At 35.2% G+C, this 19186-nt stretch overlaps 4 protein-coding genes and 1 non-coding gene across 9 annotated transcripts in view; 3 read left to right on the top strand and 2 right to left on the bottom strand.

Annotated features, from left to right (window-relative positions):
* Positions 1-1103: 1103 nt before the first annotated feature.
* On the bottom strand, positions 1104-2520 carry LOC129578859 (zinc finger protein 830). Its single transcript, XM_055468064.1, has 3 exons — positions 2280-2520; positions 1415-2131; positions 1104-1318 (listed from the first exon to the last, which is right to left on the bottom strand). Exons 1-3 carry the CDS (start codon positions 2396-2398, stop codon positions 1120-1122), a joined length of 1035 nt encoding a protein of 344 aa, XP_055324039.1. The 5' UTR covers positions 2399-2520; the 3' UTR covers positions 1104-1119.
* Positions 2521-2684: 164 nt separating this feature from the next.
* Positions 2685-3602, top strand: LOC129578860 (huntingtin-interacting protein K). Its single transcript, XM_055468065.1, has 3 exons — positions 2685-3059; positions 3154-3261; positions 3369-3602. Exons 1-3 carry the CDS (start codon positions 2907-2909, stop codon positions 3462-3464), a joined length of 357 nt encoding a protein of 118 aa, XP_055324040.1. The 5' UTR covers positions 2685-2906; the 3' UTR covers positions 3465-3602.
* A 188-nt stretch (positions 3603-3790) lies between these two features.
* On the top strand, positions 3791-6852 carry LOC129578858 (ATP-dependent DNA helicase pif1-like). The gene is made up of 2 exons (XM_055468063.1): positions 3791-4759; positions 4926-6852. The coding sequence occupies exons 1-2, from the start codon at positions 3924-3926 to the stop codon at positions 6490-6492; spliced, it is 2403 nt and encodes an 800-aa protein (XP_055324038.1). The 5' UTR covers positions 3791-3923; the 3' UTR covers positions 6493-6852.
* Positions 6853-9047: 2195 nt separating this feature from the next.
* The window catches only part of LOC129578857 (protein roadkill), a 15571-nt gene continuing 5432 nt past the window's right edge, over positions 9048-19186 (bottom strand). Inside the window, exons 1-8 of one of the 5 annotated variants that reach the window (XM_055468059.1) lie at positions 18347-19071; positions 13300-13459; positions 10963-11084; positions 10693-10854; positions 10291-10586; positions 10018-10196; positions 9761-9903; positions 9048-9682 (exon numbers count right to left, since the gene is read on the bottom strand). In XM_055468059.1, the coding sequence (XP_055324034.1) occupies positions 9538-9682; positions 9761-9903; positions 10018-10196; positions 10291-10586; positions 10693-10854; positions 10963-11084; positions 13300-13459; positions 18347-18384 (1245 nt within the window). In that variant the 5' untranslated portion in view covers positions 18385-19071 and the 3' untranslated portion in view covers positions 9048-9537. Of the gene's footprint in view, positions 9683-9760; positions 9904-10017; positions 10197-10290; positions 10587-10692; positions 10855-10962; positions 11085-13299; positions 13460-13654; positions 13686-13900; positions 14142-18346; positions 19072-19186 lie in introns of those variants that run through there. The other 4 variants (XM_055468061.1, XM_055468057.1, XM_055468062.1 and 1 more) reach the window with 4 other exon arrangements.
* Positions 12063-12134, top strand: Trnap-cgg (transfer RNA proline (anticodon CGG)). Its single transcript has one exon. It is a non-coding gene; the product is annotated as a tRNA-Pro (tRNA).

Genomic DNA, 19186 nt, shown 5'->3' with positions numbered 1-19186 from the left:
GGCGACAAAGAAGAGAACCCAAAAGTCTAAATCCAACTGAATGACGTTGATCATAAAGTAGTTTACTAGTCACTTGAATAAAAAAAAATCCATGCACAAGAAACTCCTTGTAGTGATCTAATTAACGAATAAATATGAATAATATACATAAAATGAATATCGCCGCAGCAGCCACCAAACAAACCGTTTTGAAAGAATCTGGGAAGAATTTCAAAACGGCCACTCCACAAGCGTTGCATAATTCTACTGCATACTGAACAACTGAACATAAAAATAGAAACAACAAAACATATTAAATAAAAACCATTTTCCTTACAAATAACTCTTAGCCGATAAGAATATCTGCAGCTAAACTCCAGTGAATAATGCATTTTTTGTTACTGAATTAGAAAGCAAAAAATAGTATTTAAATCGAAACTATTTAGAATAATCACCAGCAAACAAGAAACATGTCATGGTTTTTACAAAAACAACAACAAGATGAAAATAAAAATGATATATATATATATATATATATATATATAGCCATATAGACAACATCAACAAAAATGAGAATATACCAAACGAAAACAACAACAAAAAAAAAAACAACTCACAATAATTATATACTATTTTAGTTACACCAAAAACAACTCTAAACTCACGAATCAAAACAATTTTTTTCTTGATCTAGAATGATCTTATCTGATCTACCTAAATAAATATTTCTACGCTATTTTTATTCCGAACAAACATTTCAGTGGTGTTTTATTCTCATGACCATTTCCCATGTGATTGAAGCCGGTTTTTGACCAATTTTCATTCCATTTTTATTTCCTTTTGCAGTAATTTCTTCCCCAATGTTTTTGTATTGGTTTTGAAATTCATTGGTAAGTGTGAAAAATGCGCTTAGAATTATCAGAGATATAATTTGTGTGAAATTACGTAAAGAATCGAATCCGCAGCAATTGAAGTCTGTCACATGTCTCGGAATGTAATGCAATATTTTTCCTAGTTTTGAACCAAAATATTGATCATATTCAATGTAGTTCATCACGCATGAGCGAAATATTAACCGTTTTCAATTCAACGAATAATAATAATAAAAATACCAAAAAAATGACTTCAGTTTAGAACACTTTATTTATAAGCTTTTTTCGATCTCCAATCCAGATATTCATCAATATCGTCGACTTCATCATCGCTTGAGTCGCTTTCTTTCTTTTCGATTGTTTCGATGATCTTAATTTTTGTTGTCGCTTCGCTGAGCACCTGTGTGTTTTCGCTGTCTTTCACCTTCAAATTCACATTCTCCTTCTTTTTCTCCAGTTCAAGTACTCTAAAATCGGACGAATTTGCCAGTTAGATCAACATATTCACATTAAATTGATTGATATATCACGAAAAAAATCAAAACATCACTTATTAAAATTACCTGTTCCAATTCCGTATCTGTTCGTCGATTTCATCGATCTGCCGTTCAGTGATTGCTTCCTCTTGATCTTCGGCAATAATTGCATTGGAAAAATCAGATGCAGCTTTAATTTCCTGTTGGAATTTCTCCCATTCTTCTTCGACTGGATCTTTGTATTCGGAGTGCCTGGCTTTGGCATCTTTGATTGGATCGTCGAAGAATCCTTCGGGCAGTGTTTCATCTTTATGCTGTTCCATCGCTGCATCGACGTTTGCTTCCTCTGAGTCAGCATTTCGTTTAATACTTACTAAATTGGTTTTGATACTAGTCTTTGTCAGCGTTGCTTCGTAGAAATTGGTGGCATTTTGAGATGGATTATCGAAAAAGTTGTCGGGTAATTCATTTTTATCACTGGCGCCGGAACTAGTGTTTATCTCTTTAGTAGAATTGTCTGTGACCTGTGTTACCGTAGCGTTGGTTGGTTTGCTGCTGTTTTTCAAAATACCTTTCGGGATTTTGGCCGGTACATCGTGAACTGGAGGTGGTGCCGCACGTTTTACCGGAACAGCTGGTGTTTTGAATGACGGCGGTGGCATACTACTACTAGCTAACGCAGATTTTTTCGCCAGTTCAACATTTTGTTTATGAAGTTTCGTGTTTAAGTGCACCTTCCAAACATCCTCTGAACGAACGACCGATTTGCACAATATACACATCAACTGACCTAAATCGTTGTACGTGTTTACGACAAGGGAAAATGATTGCAATTTTTGGTTAAGGAAATAATGATTAAAATAAATCGAAATTTTGATCAAATCAATTCATTTTTAAGCTGTAAATAAATATTGGGTTTTGAAATAAGTGTTAAAAATTTGAAAAAGGATATTTTGCCAGCGGTGAATTTATGGTGGTTGTAGTGGTTTTTGGCGCAGTTTTTGCCTTTTGCTCGGCCATCAATCGTCGCAAATCATTTTGCGTGTACTTCTTTTTCAAACTAGACGCCATTGGAATGTGTTTTCAAAATACTTCCCAAGAAAAAAATAAAACGTTTTTCAATCGCTGAATATTTTTTATCGCGTTCGGTACACAACTCATGTAAATAGATGAACTGTCAATGTTCGGTGCGGTAAACGAAACTTTTGTCGGTAGAGGTGCTGCACATCGTGTCAATCAATGACATTTCAGTACTTCGTACTTAACGATTGAGCATTGTCGTATAATTTGATTGAACGTAAACTAAAAAAAAAAACAAAGCTTTGAACATATTTTTGGGAAATTTTCAAAGGAAAGAAAGAAAATCTATTAAACATCTTCATTTTTGTCAGTTCATTTTGTCCATTTTCAATTAGTTTGATCGATAGCAGCTCCTTTCCGTGTTAAGTACACACCTTGAGCACACAAATGACAGATTAAAAGTCAGAAAGCGAAATCTCGCTTAGTTGTTGTTGCATTGCATTGAACATCAGTAGTCAATAGTTTTTTTTTAAATAATTTGGTTAGACATACACACACAATGGACGAAAAGATTTCGCAAAACGGCACCGATGAGGCCCAAGACAAAAAATCGCAGAAGAAAGTAGCAAAACACGATGGTGGTGTTGCCGATTTGGAACGTGTTACAGATTATGCCGAAGAAAAGGAACTCTCATCAGCGGATATATCAAATGTAAGCGAGACCCCTCTTATTTTAACCTCAATTCTATTCATCGTGTTTTGTTTGTTGTTATTGCACAATGTTGAATGAAACTTGAATTTTGCAGGCAATAAATATTTTCGGAGACAAAAGAAACAAAGAGGCCGCCGAAAAATTGGCAAAGGAACAAGAATTACAAAAGATTCACGTGAAAAAAGAAGACATTGACATTATTGTAAGCATGCATCCATTTGTATCATCGATTTTATTCATTTGTTATACATACACATGTATGTGCATATCCAATTGAAATTGCAATTGACTTTTCTGTCGTTCACACAGGTAAACGAACTTCTCATCTCGCGTCAACAAGCCGAAAAAGTGCTACGAGAACACAGAGGCGATGTGGTTAATGCCCTTATCGCACTCACCAACTAAAAATATTATTTGTAATTTTCATTTGGAGATTGTTCGACACATCGCAGAGAGAGAAAAAACCCGTACTGATTAAGATCCAATTAAATAAAAAATAAAATAATCCATTTTTTTCGGTAGAAAGCGTGAGGCATTCATAAATGAGTTGTGTTTTTAATGATTGAATATTCCCGAAATTGATTTTCGGTAGTGGTTTACATGTTCAATGGCACCTGCCAAACAATGAGTGTCAGTCAAAAGTCAACAAACAAGCGCATTCACATACACTTAGCCACCATCGCACGCATACTTAAAGTGTGATGCACAACGCCTTTTATCTTATAAGTATGCGAACATTTACATTAACATTAGGTCTTGCATCAACTGTCAAATGTTGACGGTTTTATCCATCTTCCGAATATATAAGGGGTTAGTCATCAATTTTTCTTCCCTATTTGTGAAATTAAAGTTAAATAGGAGTGAATGCTGCAGTTTTTCTTTTCGCATACTAAACAAAAAAAATTAAATATGGCAAGTTCAAGTGTAACATCAAATAACAACCAGCGAATGAATATTGAAATTCGCAATAAAACTATATATTATATTTGCCAATGTGAGCAGGAATTCGATAGCGAATCTGCTTTCAAAAGTCATCGTGAGGCAGTGCATGGTGACCAGTTTGGAGAATCAAATAATGAAAACAACGAAATCAAAGAATTATATTGTCCGCAAAGAATTTCAAAAAATGAAATTTTGGAATTGACGAAAAAACTCAACAAAGAACAACGCACATTGGTTATGCACATCTTAAAATGCATTAAAACCGGAACGAATTTAGCACTTCGTATTTTCTTGAATGGTTCGGCTGGAGTTGGCAAAAGCTTTGTCATCAATACACTTTACCAACTGATTACAAATTACTATGATACGTTGCCAGGTGCAAATCAAGCGTCAATCAAAGTGTTATTAACCGCATTAAGCGGCAAGGCAGCTAATAATATAAGTGGAATGACGATTCATTCGGCGTTCAGTTTACTTGTTGAATCCACTAAAGATCGTATGGGGGAAAAGACTAAGAAAGCTCTAAGGAAACAAATGCAGGATTTGAAATTTATCATAATCGATGAAATATCATATGTTAGCGCTAGTTTACTAGAACGAGTCAATAGACGATTACAGAATCTATATCCAAATTCATCGACTTTCGGCGGATTCTCTGTAATTTTTGTCGGTGATCTACTTCAATTGCCACCAATTGGGAAATTCTCATTTTTACCACAAAAAGAAGGTATCAGTGAATCTGATGACAAAGGTTTCAGGTAAGATATTGTGTATAAGTCATGTGTGTTATAACATCCGCCAGTAATCGTTAATGTTCACTGTATTGCTCGCATTAATGTATAGCTAGTGCGGCTACAATAAATGTTGAATAGTCTACGAAAATAAACTTCTGCGCTGATGTTTTACATTTTTTTTATTTCACAGTGCCTTATGGAGTGATTTCAAGTACTTTAAGCTGAATGAAATCATGCGGCAAACCGGGGGACAAGAGAACTTTATCGATGCTTTAAATAATATGGCACATGGTACAATGACTGACGCTAATATAGCTTTGATAAAATCATCAGAAGGAAGAGAGGCACCAGCAGACGCTACTTATTTATTCAGATACAATGCGGATGTTGATAAGCATAATAATGCGAAAATAGCGAACCATAGAGAAATTGGAGTTGATGTATACTCTACAGATCAAGTAATATCACGGAATGTTTCAGAAGAAACTAAAAGAACACTTTTAGAAGAAATTAGGAGAAAAAAATATCAGGAAACGCGTGGTTTACCTTCGAAACTAAGTTTAAAAACCGGGATAAAATATGTTATTACCACCAATCTTGATGTTTCGGATGGCTTAGTCAATGGATCTGTTGGCGAATTGAAACATATTCTGTACAATAATCAGGAACCACCAATGCCTGCAGTTCTATTTCTCGATTTTAATTGTGGTTCACAAAGAAATGTTGGGAATAAAGCAAAAACACAGTTGTCCAATGAAGAAAGAAATGAAATTGGCTCAAATGATTGGGTGCCAATCAGAATGAAACAAGTCAAGATGCAACATTCAAAGGTATCTATTAATCGTGAGCAATTTCCATTGTACCCAGCCGAAGGGCAAACAATACATAAAGCGCAAGGTCAAACATATGATGGAGCTTGTGTAGCGGTAGCGGGCACTTCTCGCCAAATGAAATATGTAGCCATGAGTCGTGTAAGAAAATCTGATGATCTGAGTATACAAGGAGATTTTAAGGCTCCAGAACCACCATCACCAAATGATCCAACAATGAGATTTTTGGAGGAATTAAAATCAAATAGGAATTTGGAAATTTCCTTCAATAGCTTAGAACAGAAAAGCGGACCAGTAGTCGCTTTTCATAATGTAAATTCATTCCTTGCCGCTCAGCCGCATATCGCGTATGATAAATGGTATGAAAGAGTTGATTTGTTAATTCTTTCTGAAACGAAAACGATGAAATCAGACAAATCCTCGTTATCGTTACCATACTTTAAATTGATTCATCATTCCGAATGTCTTGGAGATAGAAACTCATTCGGTGTACTAATTTTTGCAAAAGACACCATAAACGTTGAAATCACACAGAATATTATCCGTAAAACAAATAAGAAAAACTCGAAGCCTCATCGATCAGAGGTTATTGTATTAAAACTTGACGATTATTATGTTATGACTGGATACAAATCACCATCCACACTTGACTCAATTTTTGTAAATCAAATTGAAATAGCAATAAAAGAAACGTCAGGAAAACGACTATTGATTGGCGACTTTGATAATAATTGGACAGAAAAAGATTCATTGGCACAACTGATGGAAAAGTGTGGACTACAAAATAAGTTGCCAGTGCAATCTACTGTTGCATTCGCAAATTTTACTGAAATTTCATCGGGCGAGTATGTTAGTTACATTTCCGATTACGCACCAGTATTCTGTGAACTGTTACCTAATGTCGATGAACAAATGGACATTGATTGATTCCTTAGTTTTAGTGTCGTTCATATTTTTGACTTGCCAAAATTAAAATTGGTGCAATTGAGAACATTGAACTTGATATGTTTCAACTACCATAAGAGCAAATGATTTTCAAGTTAGAGTGAACATTTTAATAGAAACAAAAATCATGGGAATAACATTGGCTCTTATGGAAGTGGAAACAATGTTTCTGTATTCATGTTACCATTCCATAACATTGTTCTAAAAAAATTAAAATAAAAACAAATCAAAAAGCAAAAAACCAAAAAAAAACTTTTTATAATGAAAAAAATGTCCATTTTGTATTATTGTTATCAAAATCAATGAAATCATTAAAAATCTCATATTTTTTTCATTATTTCAGCTGTCTTCTTTGTTAATTTTACAAGATGTCACAAAAACCATCGATTTTATCAATTCCCCTAGTAAAACTCTCCTCTGTGTGTGTACTATTTGAAGATTGATGTTCTTTTTTCTATAAACAAATTCAAGTCTCGCTTTTACATAAATCTCAATAAGGTTTGCTATTTTTTCTCACGGGTTGATGTAGTTTTTCAAGCATAAAATTGAAACTTTCGAGCATCAATTTACTGTTACGTACTACCTGAATCGGTTGGAGTGAAGTTTTCAGAAGGGGCTGTCATCACATTTACCTCATTATTTGATAGCGATGTGGCATTCGCCATCGATGCACACAGCCCATAAATGTCTATTTACCTCTTCGAGAAGCCAATTTTAGTGGCCGAAATGGTTCGTCGAATTATTTTCAATTGAAATGGTTGCTTTCCCTTGTCTTGCAATTGAACGCATACAATATTGATACCAAGCCTACAATAAAAAAAAACCAATGGATAAATAAGAAACAAAACTATAGCCGCCAAGTGTCAGATAGACTAATCCATGTATCATAGTGCACAAACATTCATGAACGCGTTTCCACTCGATTGTACTTGTCGTACAAATATTCGACCAAGCATTCTATTGACTAATAGTCAATGACTATTTGCCAAATGCCCTGTTAATTGGGACATGGAAAATCCTTGATCGAAAAAAACAACAAAAATTGAAAACAAAGAAAAAAACAATGGACAAATTATTAAAATTTTAGTTATCTATTTATTTGAGTTCCAAAGAATACTTATAAAATCTTTTATTAGTACTTTCTTTTATTTTATTTTTTGTTTTTTTTTTTAAATTTTACTTTATGCGTCTATTTACCAGCTGGTATAAAATAACTGCTAAAACATCACACTGTTTGGTTTTGAACAAAATATTTCGATAAGAATATTACCGTGTCATTCAATTCATTTTATATTTGTTGACTGTTTCTTCAGATGAAAAAAAAATTGTATCTTAACTTTCCCTTTTTTTTGTTTGTTTGATTTCCATTTGGAAAAAAAATCTCAATTCTGTTTGTTATATTTATTCAGTATAACCTGGCGAGCGTTCAATCAAAAAGATGACGACGACTACGACGAACAAAAAAAGGTTTTAATAAGAAGATTTATTCGATTCTCTCACTGCAAAATGTCATAATAATGTAAAACTACAATGCTCAATGCGACATGGAACAGATCAAACTATTTACACGAACAATATGTTCCGCCCAAAAAAAAAACTTTGTGAACTTAAAAATTGAACTTTGCCTTCGATATAATAAATCACTGTGTTCATCTCTTTTCGGTCGATATCAATGTCGAAGTTCGATACATATTAATTGTACACTTGTTTCATTACTTAGAAGATTTGTATGTTTTACTGTTTATAGTTTATTTGTGTTTCTTTGTTTTTTATTTTTTTGCAAAATTGGTTCATCATTCGAAACCCTCAAAAGATACAATCATTTGTTAAATGTTCTTGAATCTCATCAAAAAAAAAGAATTAAAATAAATCATGTACACAAAGAAAAATTTACTCTCTCTCCTTTTTTTATGAAACTTGTTCAATTTTCTTTCTGTTTGTATTTTTTTCTTAATGCTGATTTCAATTTACAGACAAATCGTAGTTGCGATAGTAAATGAATAAAACAACATTCGATTTGGATATAATGCATCTCATCAATGTTTCATTTCTACATGAGATTCAAATGGTTTTCTTTCTTTTCTCGTTTGAATTGTGGAAAATGTTGAATGGCGCATCTGGCTTCGATGCTTTGTTCCGAAGGATGGTAGGAAAAAAATGGTTTGGTTTCACTAATTTAATGACAATCATCTTTCAATTATCGTATCTTTTGTATTTACATTTTTTCTTGTTTGCCACAATTTTATTTTTTCTCTTCATTTTTTTTTCTTGTATTGTTCTTTCCTGTCTGCATTTTTTTGTTTTTGTTTGTTTATGTACAGTTGCTTTGTGTATATATATGTGTATATACCTAATATTGCTATGTTTTATTTTCGTTATTTATGTTGAAACTTTTATGGGGTCGTTTTATGTCAAATATGGTTGTGGTTTTTTGTGTCGCTGAGCTATATTCATCATTTTGTTGTTGTTTCGTCGATAATAGACTTGTTGTGTGTATAAGTATTGTTTTCATACTCCATTTTCTTCAGTTATTTCCGTTTTTGTTCTGTGTTTGTGTTTGTTTTTTGTTTTTCTGTTAATGTCTTCCTTTCGATCGACGAAGACGATTCAACCATTTGTATGGAGAGAAAGAGAGAGACAGAGAGAGAAAAATGTGTGTATTTTCACTGTAAATTAAATGTTACACTCTTTCACATTCACATTCACATTATCTGAACTACTTGAAATATCATAACATATGATTTGAGTGTGACATTTGATGCTGTTGATGATGATTTTTAATGATGTTTAGGTAATTTAGTTCCACCGTGTGGCATTGATGTGTGTGTGTGTGTGTGTGTGTGTGTGTGTTGTGTTGCATTAGAAATTGCCACTTTCGGAGTGTTCAGATGATGCTACTGCTGAAATGTCGAATTCACCGTTGATATTCTCTTTAGTATTCACATTGTTGCTGCTATTGTTCTCGTTGTCGTTGTTGTTGTTTTGTTTGATATTGTGATTGTAGGTAGACGCTATTAAAGCTTTATTTCAGCTCAGCTTAACGCGTTTACGAGGTGGTCCAATTGGCGGGATTTGTTGTGTTGCTAACGCTCCATAAGCCTCAGCTATGAGATGTGGATGACTTGCTATCATATTCTTCCATCCTAGTGTTTCTGTCACATCCGTCGGATGACTGTTCGATTGGGAAATTGAAATAAAAGTCAAAATGGGCAAACTAACGAACTCCTCCAATAGAACACAAATCACTTACGTGTTGATAAAATCTATCGTTTGGGCTTTTAATTGGTCTGCACTGTGTAAATCGGCCAATATCAGTGTGTCGGCGGCGGTTTCTACAGAAAGGTTAACACAGAGTGCCTCTTCGCACATCACCTTCAGTTTTTCCAAAGCATACTGTTTGCGAAAACACACAGACACATATTTCATTTCATTAATACCATATTTTCCATGTTGCCTTGAGCGCATTTTAAAATGCAGCTCCGTACGTGTTGAATTGATTGAACGAACCTTGTCAGCAGCCGCAAGCAGATCGTCGGCCATTTTTTCCAGATTGGGTGCTTTACCGGTGTAAATGAATCGCAGCATTTCCTTCAATACTTCATGGTCAACATCTGAAATAGCCACTCGATTTTGTTTCCGCTCCTCCATTTCGTGCTCAAACATCGCCGCAAACACGGGACTTCGTGCTGTTCGTGCCAAATACAAAATAAATGATTCGGAATGAGTTCTTTTTTTTTCTTCTCTCGATTAACGAAACCAAATGCATTTGACACAACTTACCAGCCAAGATTGCTTTGTGTGCCTGGAATTCTCTACCGCCTACAGCTAATGTAACATCACTGAAGCGCTCATTATCAAACAGATTGCCCAGATCTTCCGATAATTTGCATTCGGGAACTTTGAATTGGATTATATTACTTTGTCCGGAAATATTCACACTATCAGCTACAACGCTAACTTCACAAAATATTGTTAGTTTATCCTCTGGCAACAATCCATTTGCTTCATCCAGCAGAAAGTCTCGTCGGATGAACTTCTTGAAACCCCAATCCTTGCCTTGAACAAAACGGTAAGCCCTACACATCGACGATTAAATTGGAGGATAGAAAAAATTAATGGATTAAAACAAACACAGTTTTGAGGCCGACAATGTATGCCGACGGCAGGGTTGATGATACGAACCTTTGTGATTCCATTGCTTTGGTTTCCTCTCGTTTCGCGTTCAATATTGAAAATTTGAATTTGGCTCTGACCTCGGATTTGTTACACGAGACTAATAGGAGATACAGTGACAAGTAATCTTTACTTTCTTCATCTAAGCCTTTTGGATTAACTCGTAGGCACCTGTGTGTTTAATTAGAAACAAAAATAAATATTATCATTTTGCGCTTGACCCGAAATGAAATTGAACGAAAGAAAAGTAAAATAAAACACAAGCACTGCCATACATACCATTTAAGTTTGTCATTAGCACCAGCTGAAAACGTTGATGATTTTAAAACTTCTCCCATTTCTTCTCTACAAAAGCTAAAGTTATTTATTGTCCACATGTAGCTGAATTTTACAACTTTGACCTAGAAATGTGAGGGAGAGAGAGAGAGAGAGAGAGAGAGACAAAACAATGCGCGTTAATAACGTTAAAATCAATTTCTCCCAATTGGCAATGAGATAGTCGCGGCCAAAATTACAACTACTACACCACCACCACCAACAACAAAATCTATAACAATGGGCATGATACAACCTCTTTTTTGTTTCGTTCGTAATTGGTTCGATTTTATGAATGAATGAATGGCTCTCGCATTTTCAAACAATGACAATTTGATAGCAAGAGAAAAAAAATAGATTATAGAAAGAGAATATTACGTGGTCTTCTGTCTTTAGCCAAGCGAAAAGCATTCCAAATGCTTGACAGTTTTTCATTCGACGACATGTATATCTATCATAACATACAAGAACTGTTGTGTTCGAACAACCCGAAAAAAAAGAGTCCGCAGTCACTGTTCACACATATGTTAAATGAATATGATAATTTTCAATTCGGAGTATCCTTATGCCATGGCAAGGATAGTATGTATGTCATGGACGTAATGTTTCCTCTTTGTGTCCAACGAGCAACATTCAATTCATGTCGAATGATGTGTTTTCTTCTCTTTTTTTCTCTCCCCGAAACCAAACCAAACTGAACAGCAGCAGTAACAACAACGGAAACGAGAACGAATAAAGAAATAATAGTTTGAAGATTTTGCTACTCTCTCGCTACGACGAGGAACTGATCTCTTTCTACTGTGTGCGTTGCTTCAGTGAGGAACAAAGAGAAGAAGAAAAAATATTGAAACGAAATAAACTGGTTCGAACGGTGCTGACATTCGTCAGTGTGCACATGTCGTTCGTTTTTTCGTTCGTCACATGGCCACAAAGCATTCATTCGCACAACACAATCCACGACCATGCGTATTGCGCACACGTATACCGCACATACACACACGCTTTCACTTCTACGGCGATTTGAGCGTTCTGCTCTTAATGTCTCTTGTTCGTTTTCTGACTAAGGCTCAATGGTCTAGTGGTATGATTCTCGCTTCGGGTGCGAGAGGTCAGGAGTTCGATTCTCCTTTGAGCCCAACAGTTTTTTTTTATTTTTTTTTTCGACTTTTTCTTTCATTTTCCACCCCAGCCGCATTTGCAAAATGCGTTTTGCCTATCGAAAATTATTTTTAAATTTATTTTCAATATTTTTTTTATTATTCGTTCAGGCGTCATGTATAGAATGAAGTGAAATTGTACGAACATACGCTTGTGGTAGCGGCAATCGAACCAAGCCGATTTTTGTTCGCATTTTGTCATATTCAATTTCATTACCTGCTTGAATTTCATCATTTCATTTTCAGAGGCAAATGACAGGTGTGGTGCAGTAGGTATATTGAGAAATTGGAAATGTGGTGATTAAAATTGAACGAACAACAAAATTCAACTCAAAACAATCCAAGTTCACTATTTTTACTGTAACTAATGAGCCATGTTGAATATTTTTTTTCTGTTTTTCATTATTTTTTCCAGAAGAAGAATATAAATTCGCTTCGAACAAGTGAGGAGCGATCACCACTACTATTTGGTGGAAACTGAGTAAATTTTCAGACTATAATGGACCAACTGAACTAAGCTCAATATAGAATAAACAAATCAATTGGCTATCATAAATGAGAAGAAAAAATTGAGCCAAGCCAAATAAATGACTAATTCTTGGTAATAATTTGTGATTCCGTTTGAATTGTTATGAACAGCTCATTCAATTTATTATCGTTGACAGTTTGTTTATCTTGTGTTTGGCTTTTCGTCCGAAATACTGCTTCTTTCTATCAAGTGTGAGATTTTTTTTTGTTTGCGTTCGAAATCAGTGTATTGTTCTTCGGATCGTGCATTTCACGGGAAAAAGGGGGCCAATGAAAAGATATGGCGACGATAGTTAATCACATTATAACTATGTCAAATTGTTTAAAATTGTTCGAAAAACATATTGATCTACTAGGTCAAAATGTGTGACCAGCTAATGATGCTAATGGTTTGTGCTTCGTTTCGTTTTTTTTCCAGTATCCAGTCCAAGGTGTCACCCAAAAATGACTCCAATTTATTATTGATGAAGAGGGCTGAAACTCGGACTGATTTAATCAATGCTTCGAAATGATTTTTTATCACATTAATGAACCGTATACTGATGACTGTGTGCGCGCGCGTTCGTAATTCAAATACGCCGTGTAGCTTGAATAAAGTGTAAAATGTTCTACTTGCCTGTGTGTAACACCAGTTTTCTGCAACTGGTGTATTTACTTCAGGGAGTGGTGGTGACGGTACACGACTCACTGCCATTGTACTACTACTTGATGGTGAATGTAGATTAGACGCAATTCTTTCTGTTTGACCGGCCGGACAGTCACTTACAATCGGCAACCTAAGACGAAGAAAAATAGAAGAAGAAGAATGATATTAATAAAAATATAAATATGCATGTTCCGATTCTTTTACACGATTTTTTGTTTGTTTATTTGGTTTAGATTGATTTACAACAAAATGAGAGTATGAGCACTCGGTCTCAATCATTGTTCTGAATTTTGTGTATATGTTAACGACGAGATAAATTAATTACTTAATTAAGGCGGGCAAAATCACAATTTATTGTTTCGTTCCAAAGCTGCTGCTGCACCAGTAGCAACCGCAACCGCAACCGCAACCGCAACCGCAAAAACAACAAGCAACAACAGAAAATAAAATCGTATTTCGCAACAATATAATAAATAGTTCAAAATTACAAATTATTTCACTTTTTCATTCATTTAGGCATGTACTATACATTTAATAATATTTTTATTTTCCTTCTTTCGTGTATTTATACTTGTTAATGTGTTTCAGGGTCGGGCCAGGGCGCGCGCTGGAACTAATTTCTATTGTAATCGCTCTTGATGACAGTTTCACCATTCATACGAGAAACTGTCGACCGATTGGTGGCCGTGCGGGTGGATGATCTTCACACAGACACACACAGTATAGTTTTCCAAAGTGACAAAACAATAAAACCTATAATCAATTCACAAAACAGACGACAGCGTCGACGACAACGATGACGATACGACTGTTAAACAAAAACAAGAACGCTTCTACCCGATGACATCGAACATTTTTCTGTGTTGTTTTTGTGTGTTATGTTTTTTTTTTTTCGTTTTTGATATACAAAACAACAATTTGATCAAGTTTCGATGTCGTTTAAAGGTCATATGGTTTTTGAGGAAGCCATTCATTCGTTTATTATTGCCAATGCCAGGAAATTGACTTATAAATAAATTCTCGCTCTGTGTTTGCGTGTGTGTGTGCGCGCGCGCGCGTGATTGTATGCGTGTGCTTATGCATTTGAATAATTCTTAGTATTGAAGCCACAATGCAATAATCCAAAATAAATATCAAAAAAAAACATTCAAATCAAAATGCGTTGGACAGAATAAAATAATTCTAGTTTTATACGAGTACATTGGATTCTGTCAAGAGTCAAACCGAGCCGTGCATTGCATTACTATTCTTTTGTACATTGTTATATTTCTTTTGATTGCTCTCATTGGATCTGGGATTATGTCATTCATTCTCTCTGCTCCGTCTTTTGAATCATATACCATGGATTTTGTTACCATTTGAAAAGTGCCAACGATGAAATACGCCGAAAATGACGAGAGAGGAGAAAAAAAAGAGTATGCTTTCCAAATTCGTTGTTGATTTGTGTGCACTCTAATTTCATGTTATTTCATAAACAAAGTCAAATGAGCACTCACCAAAGCGTATGTGTGTTCGAATGAGTGTGTGTATTTATCGCAATATCGTGTGCCCAAGAAGAAAAATGCTACGAAGACCACGTGTAAGCAAATGAGAACGACATTTGAACTAAATAAAATGTATGTTGCTCCACTTACTTCGTTTTCTTTTCAATTCATAATTATTGTATGTATCCAACATAGGCATTTGTGTTTGTATACAAAATGGTTATGTATTATGTGTTTGGATTTGAATTTGTGTTTTCCGTAAAAAAAAATGAGAATAACGACTGAATACTTTTCACCTAACTCAAGCGATGTATTCAGTTCAGTATCTTTTCTTTCTAGCGCACAGCATAACACATAATGAATAAAAAACGAAACGAAACGATGAAACAATGCAGGCAACAGCGACAGCAGCAGCAGCAACAACATGTGCGCGCGCGCACACACACACGGGGCCACATTAAGAAAAACTACATTAAAGTACTACTATACTTAATCTTCAATTTTCATTTATCTCCGTTCAATAAATGAGAAATCTCTGTATTTTTTTCTCTTCCCGCTAGCAACTGTATTCGATTATTATTGCCCACACCAACACAAACACGGACACACACTGCACACACAGCACCGTGGCGTGAAAGGTTGTGTGTACGTCTATTATTATTATTTCACCGATTTTTATTTAAATGCTGTAAAGCCAAACACGCACATATTCATTGCCGCTCGCTCGTGCGCGTGCTCAATGTATCTCAATTCGAAAATTCAATGCACCAAGCACACACACACCGTATATTATGGTGTTTTGTTTTTTTTTGACATTTCGTTAGGCAAATCGCTTTGGTGAAAGTTGAAAATTGCGAAATTTCGCCCGTAAAACCGAAATCGAGGAAAAGTAGTTGACGCCGTTTGCCAACAAGCATTACACCATATAGACAAAACGAGCTACAGCCAATATGCACTAGCATACAGCGTCGTCATTGCCGTCAGTACATGGTCCTACAACTTATATCATGAGTGGTCACTTATTATCGTGCCTAATAAAATATTATGACTGTACTTTTCATTATGAAAATAGTATTATTATATCTAAACTCAGAAAAGAAAAAAAAAATTTCAGAGCGATGACTTTTTTTTTTCACTCCTCTAGTTTCAATTCGAACTAACTGCGTGTATGTCTGTGTGTGTGATCAACAGTTGTCATATGCACGACTTCATTCTCTCGTACAAATGGGCACGTTAAAATGTTTTAATTTCAATTTACGACCACAACATGGATACTATATTCAAATAGCATGTATTTGCTTATCTTCTTTGCACGATTTCAGAAGGCAAACACAATTTTATTGCTTTGTTTGTGCCATCCAAACCAATGTCGATCTCATGGGGGATCATGATATGTAGATAAATGGGAAAAATCATCGAAATACCAACATCGTCAACCATGTATCTCGTCTTTTGTCGCGAGAGAGAGAGAGAGAGAGAGATGGAACACAGAGATGACACATGCGCCATTTCCAATTTTATGAAAATTGTTTGCCGAATTTCCATCTTTAAGCGTATACACACAATCTATATACCACATCTTTTCGGCATCTTCACTCAATTTTCCCGAATTGCTTTCTTCTTCTTCTTCTTCATCTTCTCTTCGCTCCCTCCGAATGCTGTATGAATATAATAACACATTGGGAGAGTAGTTAGTGTGTAGCGTATATACGAAATCCATCAAATCCATCCAAAGAAAAGAAAAAGAAATTATCAACACAGCACACAAAGTTGCGCAGTGAATACACAAAATAAACGAAAGGGAAAGGAAGCCCGAACGCCGAGAAACCAATGGAATAAAAAAAGAAATACGAAACGAAATGATCTGTGGTCTACTTTTCAAAAGTAGAAAGTTTTTCTTGTGTAATTCCGTCGATTCGTTTACGGTTTCATCTTAATTTTCGTTCATTTGTCTTTGTCTTGTGATGAAAATTGATGTTGGAGAGTACTTTGTGTTTGTGTGTATTTTGGGCTTCTCGTTTTTTTTTTTTTGGAACAGTCCCTTCATTTTTCTTCACGAATTTTTTTTTGTTATTGTTCATTTTGGTTGATCGTTACAACGTATGATTTTGTACTTTACTGTTTCTGTTGTAGGACAGTTTCATTTCCATTTGATAATTGTTTCGATATGTTTGTTGTTTTTTTTTCTCGTCAAATAAACTTCCGTGTACAAAATCAACTAGCAAATGACTAAACATTTCAGCAATGCGACAGCAGTGGCAGCGGTAGCATTGGTGGAAGGTGGCGGCAACAACAGTGAAGGCTCGGCTCATACATACACACTCATACAATAAATTCGGTGTGAGCTTGATTAGAGATCGAATAGAGAAAAATTCACACACTTTCATTTAATGAAAATTCAATTTTTCACAAAAGCGTGTCGACACATTGTGGAATGCTCGGCTTGAAAACTTGATTTTGTAATTTCGAACAGAAGTCGGAGAAGAAGATGAAAAAGAAATGAATGAATGAATGAAAAAAAAAAACACTACAACAAACCAATAAACAATACAAATTTCTTTTGGCTATTTAAAATGTTTGGCTCTTTCGAAACCGCTGCTCGTGTCTGTTTCTTCGCGCTTCATTTCTTGACTTTTGGCAGCCGAAAAATTCCGAGATTGAATTCCAATCATGTCAATACCGAAAACGATTTGGATTAAGAGTATGGCTTATTTAAATCCTAGAAAGGTGCGCAGTAACGTTAGAATTAAGATCTTTCTGTACATTCTCTGTTTCTTCTCTACACGGCTAAATGTGTATATGTGACATTTGTTTGGGTTTATTGTAAAGATGTCTCCAGACATCACTGCGAGATTCAAGTGTATGGTGCGCTCTTTTCTCTCGGCATCAAAAGGCCGATTTATTTTATTATAAGAGAATGTTTCAAGGTCTGATTGATTTTATATATCAAAAAAGAGAAGCAAATGCGAGTAAAGGCTGCGGTAAATTTAATATTTAAGCCCTGAGAATTGCAACCGTATTATGAGGCAGCAGAAAAAAAGCTAAAGGTTGAAGGATCGTATATTATTTACTGCATAAGAACTATTAGCTACTCTCACGCTATTTAAACCAAATGCACGTGTTTCATTATTTTATTTCTTTTTTGGAGGTTGCGTCTCTCGTCGATTTTCATTGTCGTCGTGGTCATCGTCGTTGTTGTCGAACGAATGAATCTCCATCAACGAAGTTTTGAACCGGAATATACATAAAATGCAATGCATGGTGGTTTCAATCCAATTTACTCAGAACTGATAAAGTTGTCGCGTTATTTATATTGTCATTGATGTTGTTGTTGCTGTTGCTGTTGATGCGATTTTTTTCACTTGAACTGTACACATAATTATCAGAACAAAGGAGAACGATTTCGCATTGAAAATAAAAAAAAAAATGAGGCAAAACCAGCATATAAGGCTCATGTTTCACTTTTGGCTTTGCTACTTTCATATCGACTATATTGGCCTGGCCAATCAAAACACAGTGCCATGATTGATTACCGAAAAAAGGTCCTTTTCATCGCACACTTTCTATTCATCTCCTCAATAGCAATCCGGCACTAACATTTTGGCTGTCCGCATCATTGGAGCACCACACTAATTTGCTGTTTTGTTGTTGTTGTTTTTTCCTTTCGTAACAATCTCACCAGTACGAATAAGGTGAAAGAGTACACTGTTTATTTCGCAAATTTTTCACTTGAGACGAAGAAAAGTTCAGTCACGACCAATTTATATTCCACTCAAAAACCGTCAAAAAGATCCATCCATGGATTTTCGAGCAATGGATTTTCTTTTCTTTTCTTTTAATGGAGAGGTGGAGGAGTTCAAAGCGTTGTTGGCGTCGTTAAACCAATTGTTCTTCAACACAATTTTAGCACACAAATTTGGCTTGGATAGTTTAAATTTCTTTTTATCCTTTTTTTTAGCCACAAAACTATAATTTGTTCAACACCAGAAAGGAAAATAAAACACGAGCAAAATCCAAAGTGAGCTTGACGATGAAACTGATGCACATGTTTTCACATTTACAACTAACTAGTATGAGCTAGAGAGCAGATGAAATTGACTGAATCGAACGGCTCGAAAAATAATAAAAAAAAAAGAAATCATTGTGAGCCATCTCTTACTCGCGATTGTTTCGTTTTCTTAAGGCTCGCGTCACTTTCGCAAGTGCTCACACACTGTTGATGCGGCGGCAATGAGAACGGCTCAACGTACACCGTGTGTATTCAACACAGAATAAAAAGAGATGAGTTTCGATTTCCCTGGATATGTTGTATTTTGGCGCTGGCGTGTGTTTTGGTTGTGTGTGTCCGTGTCTGTGTGTGTTTGTCTCTTTGC

This window comes from Sitodiplosis mosellana, unplaced genomic scaffold (assembly GCF_009176505.1).
Source record: "Sitodiplosis mosellana isolate CC-2019 unplaced genomic scaffold, AAFC_SMos_1.0 Smas_scaffold_6226, whole genome shotgun sequence".
Taxonomy (NCBI): domain Eukaryota; kingdom Metazoa; phylum Arthropoda; class Insecta; order Diptera; family Cecidomyiidae; genus Sitodiplosis; species Sitodiplosis mosellana.
The sequence above is the reverse complement of the archived record's forward strand: the minus strand, read 5'-3'. Positions and strand labels throughout refer to the sequence as shown.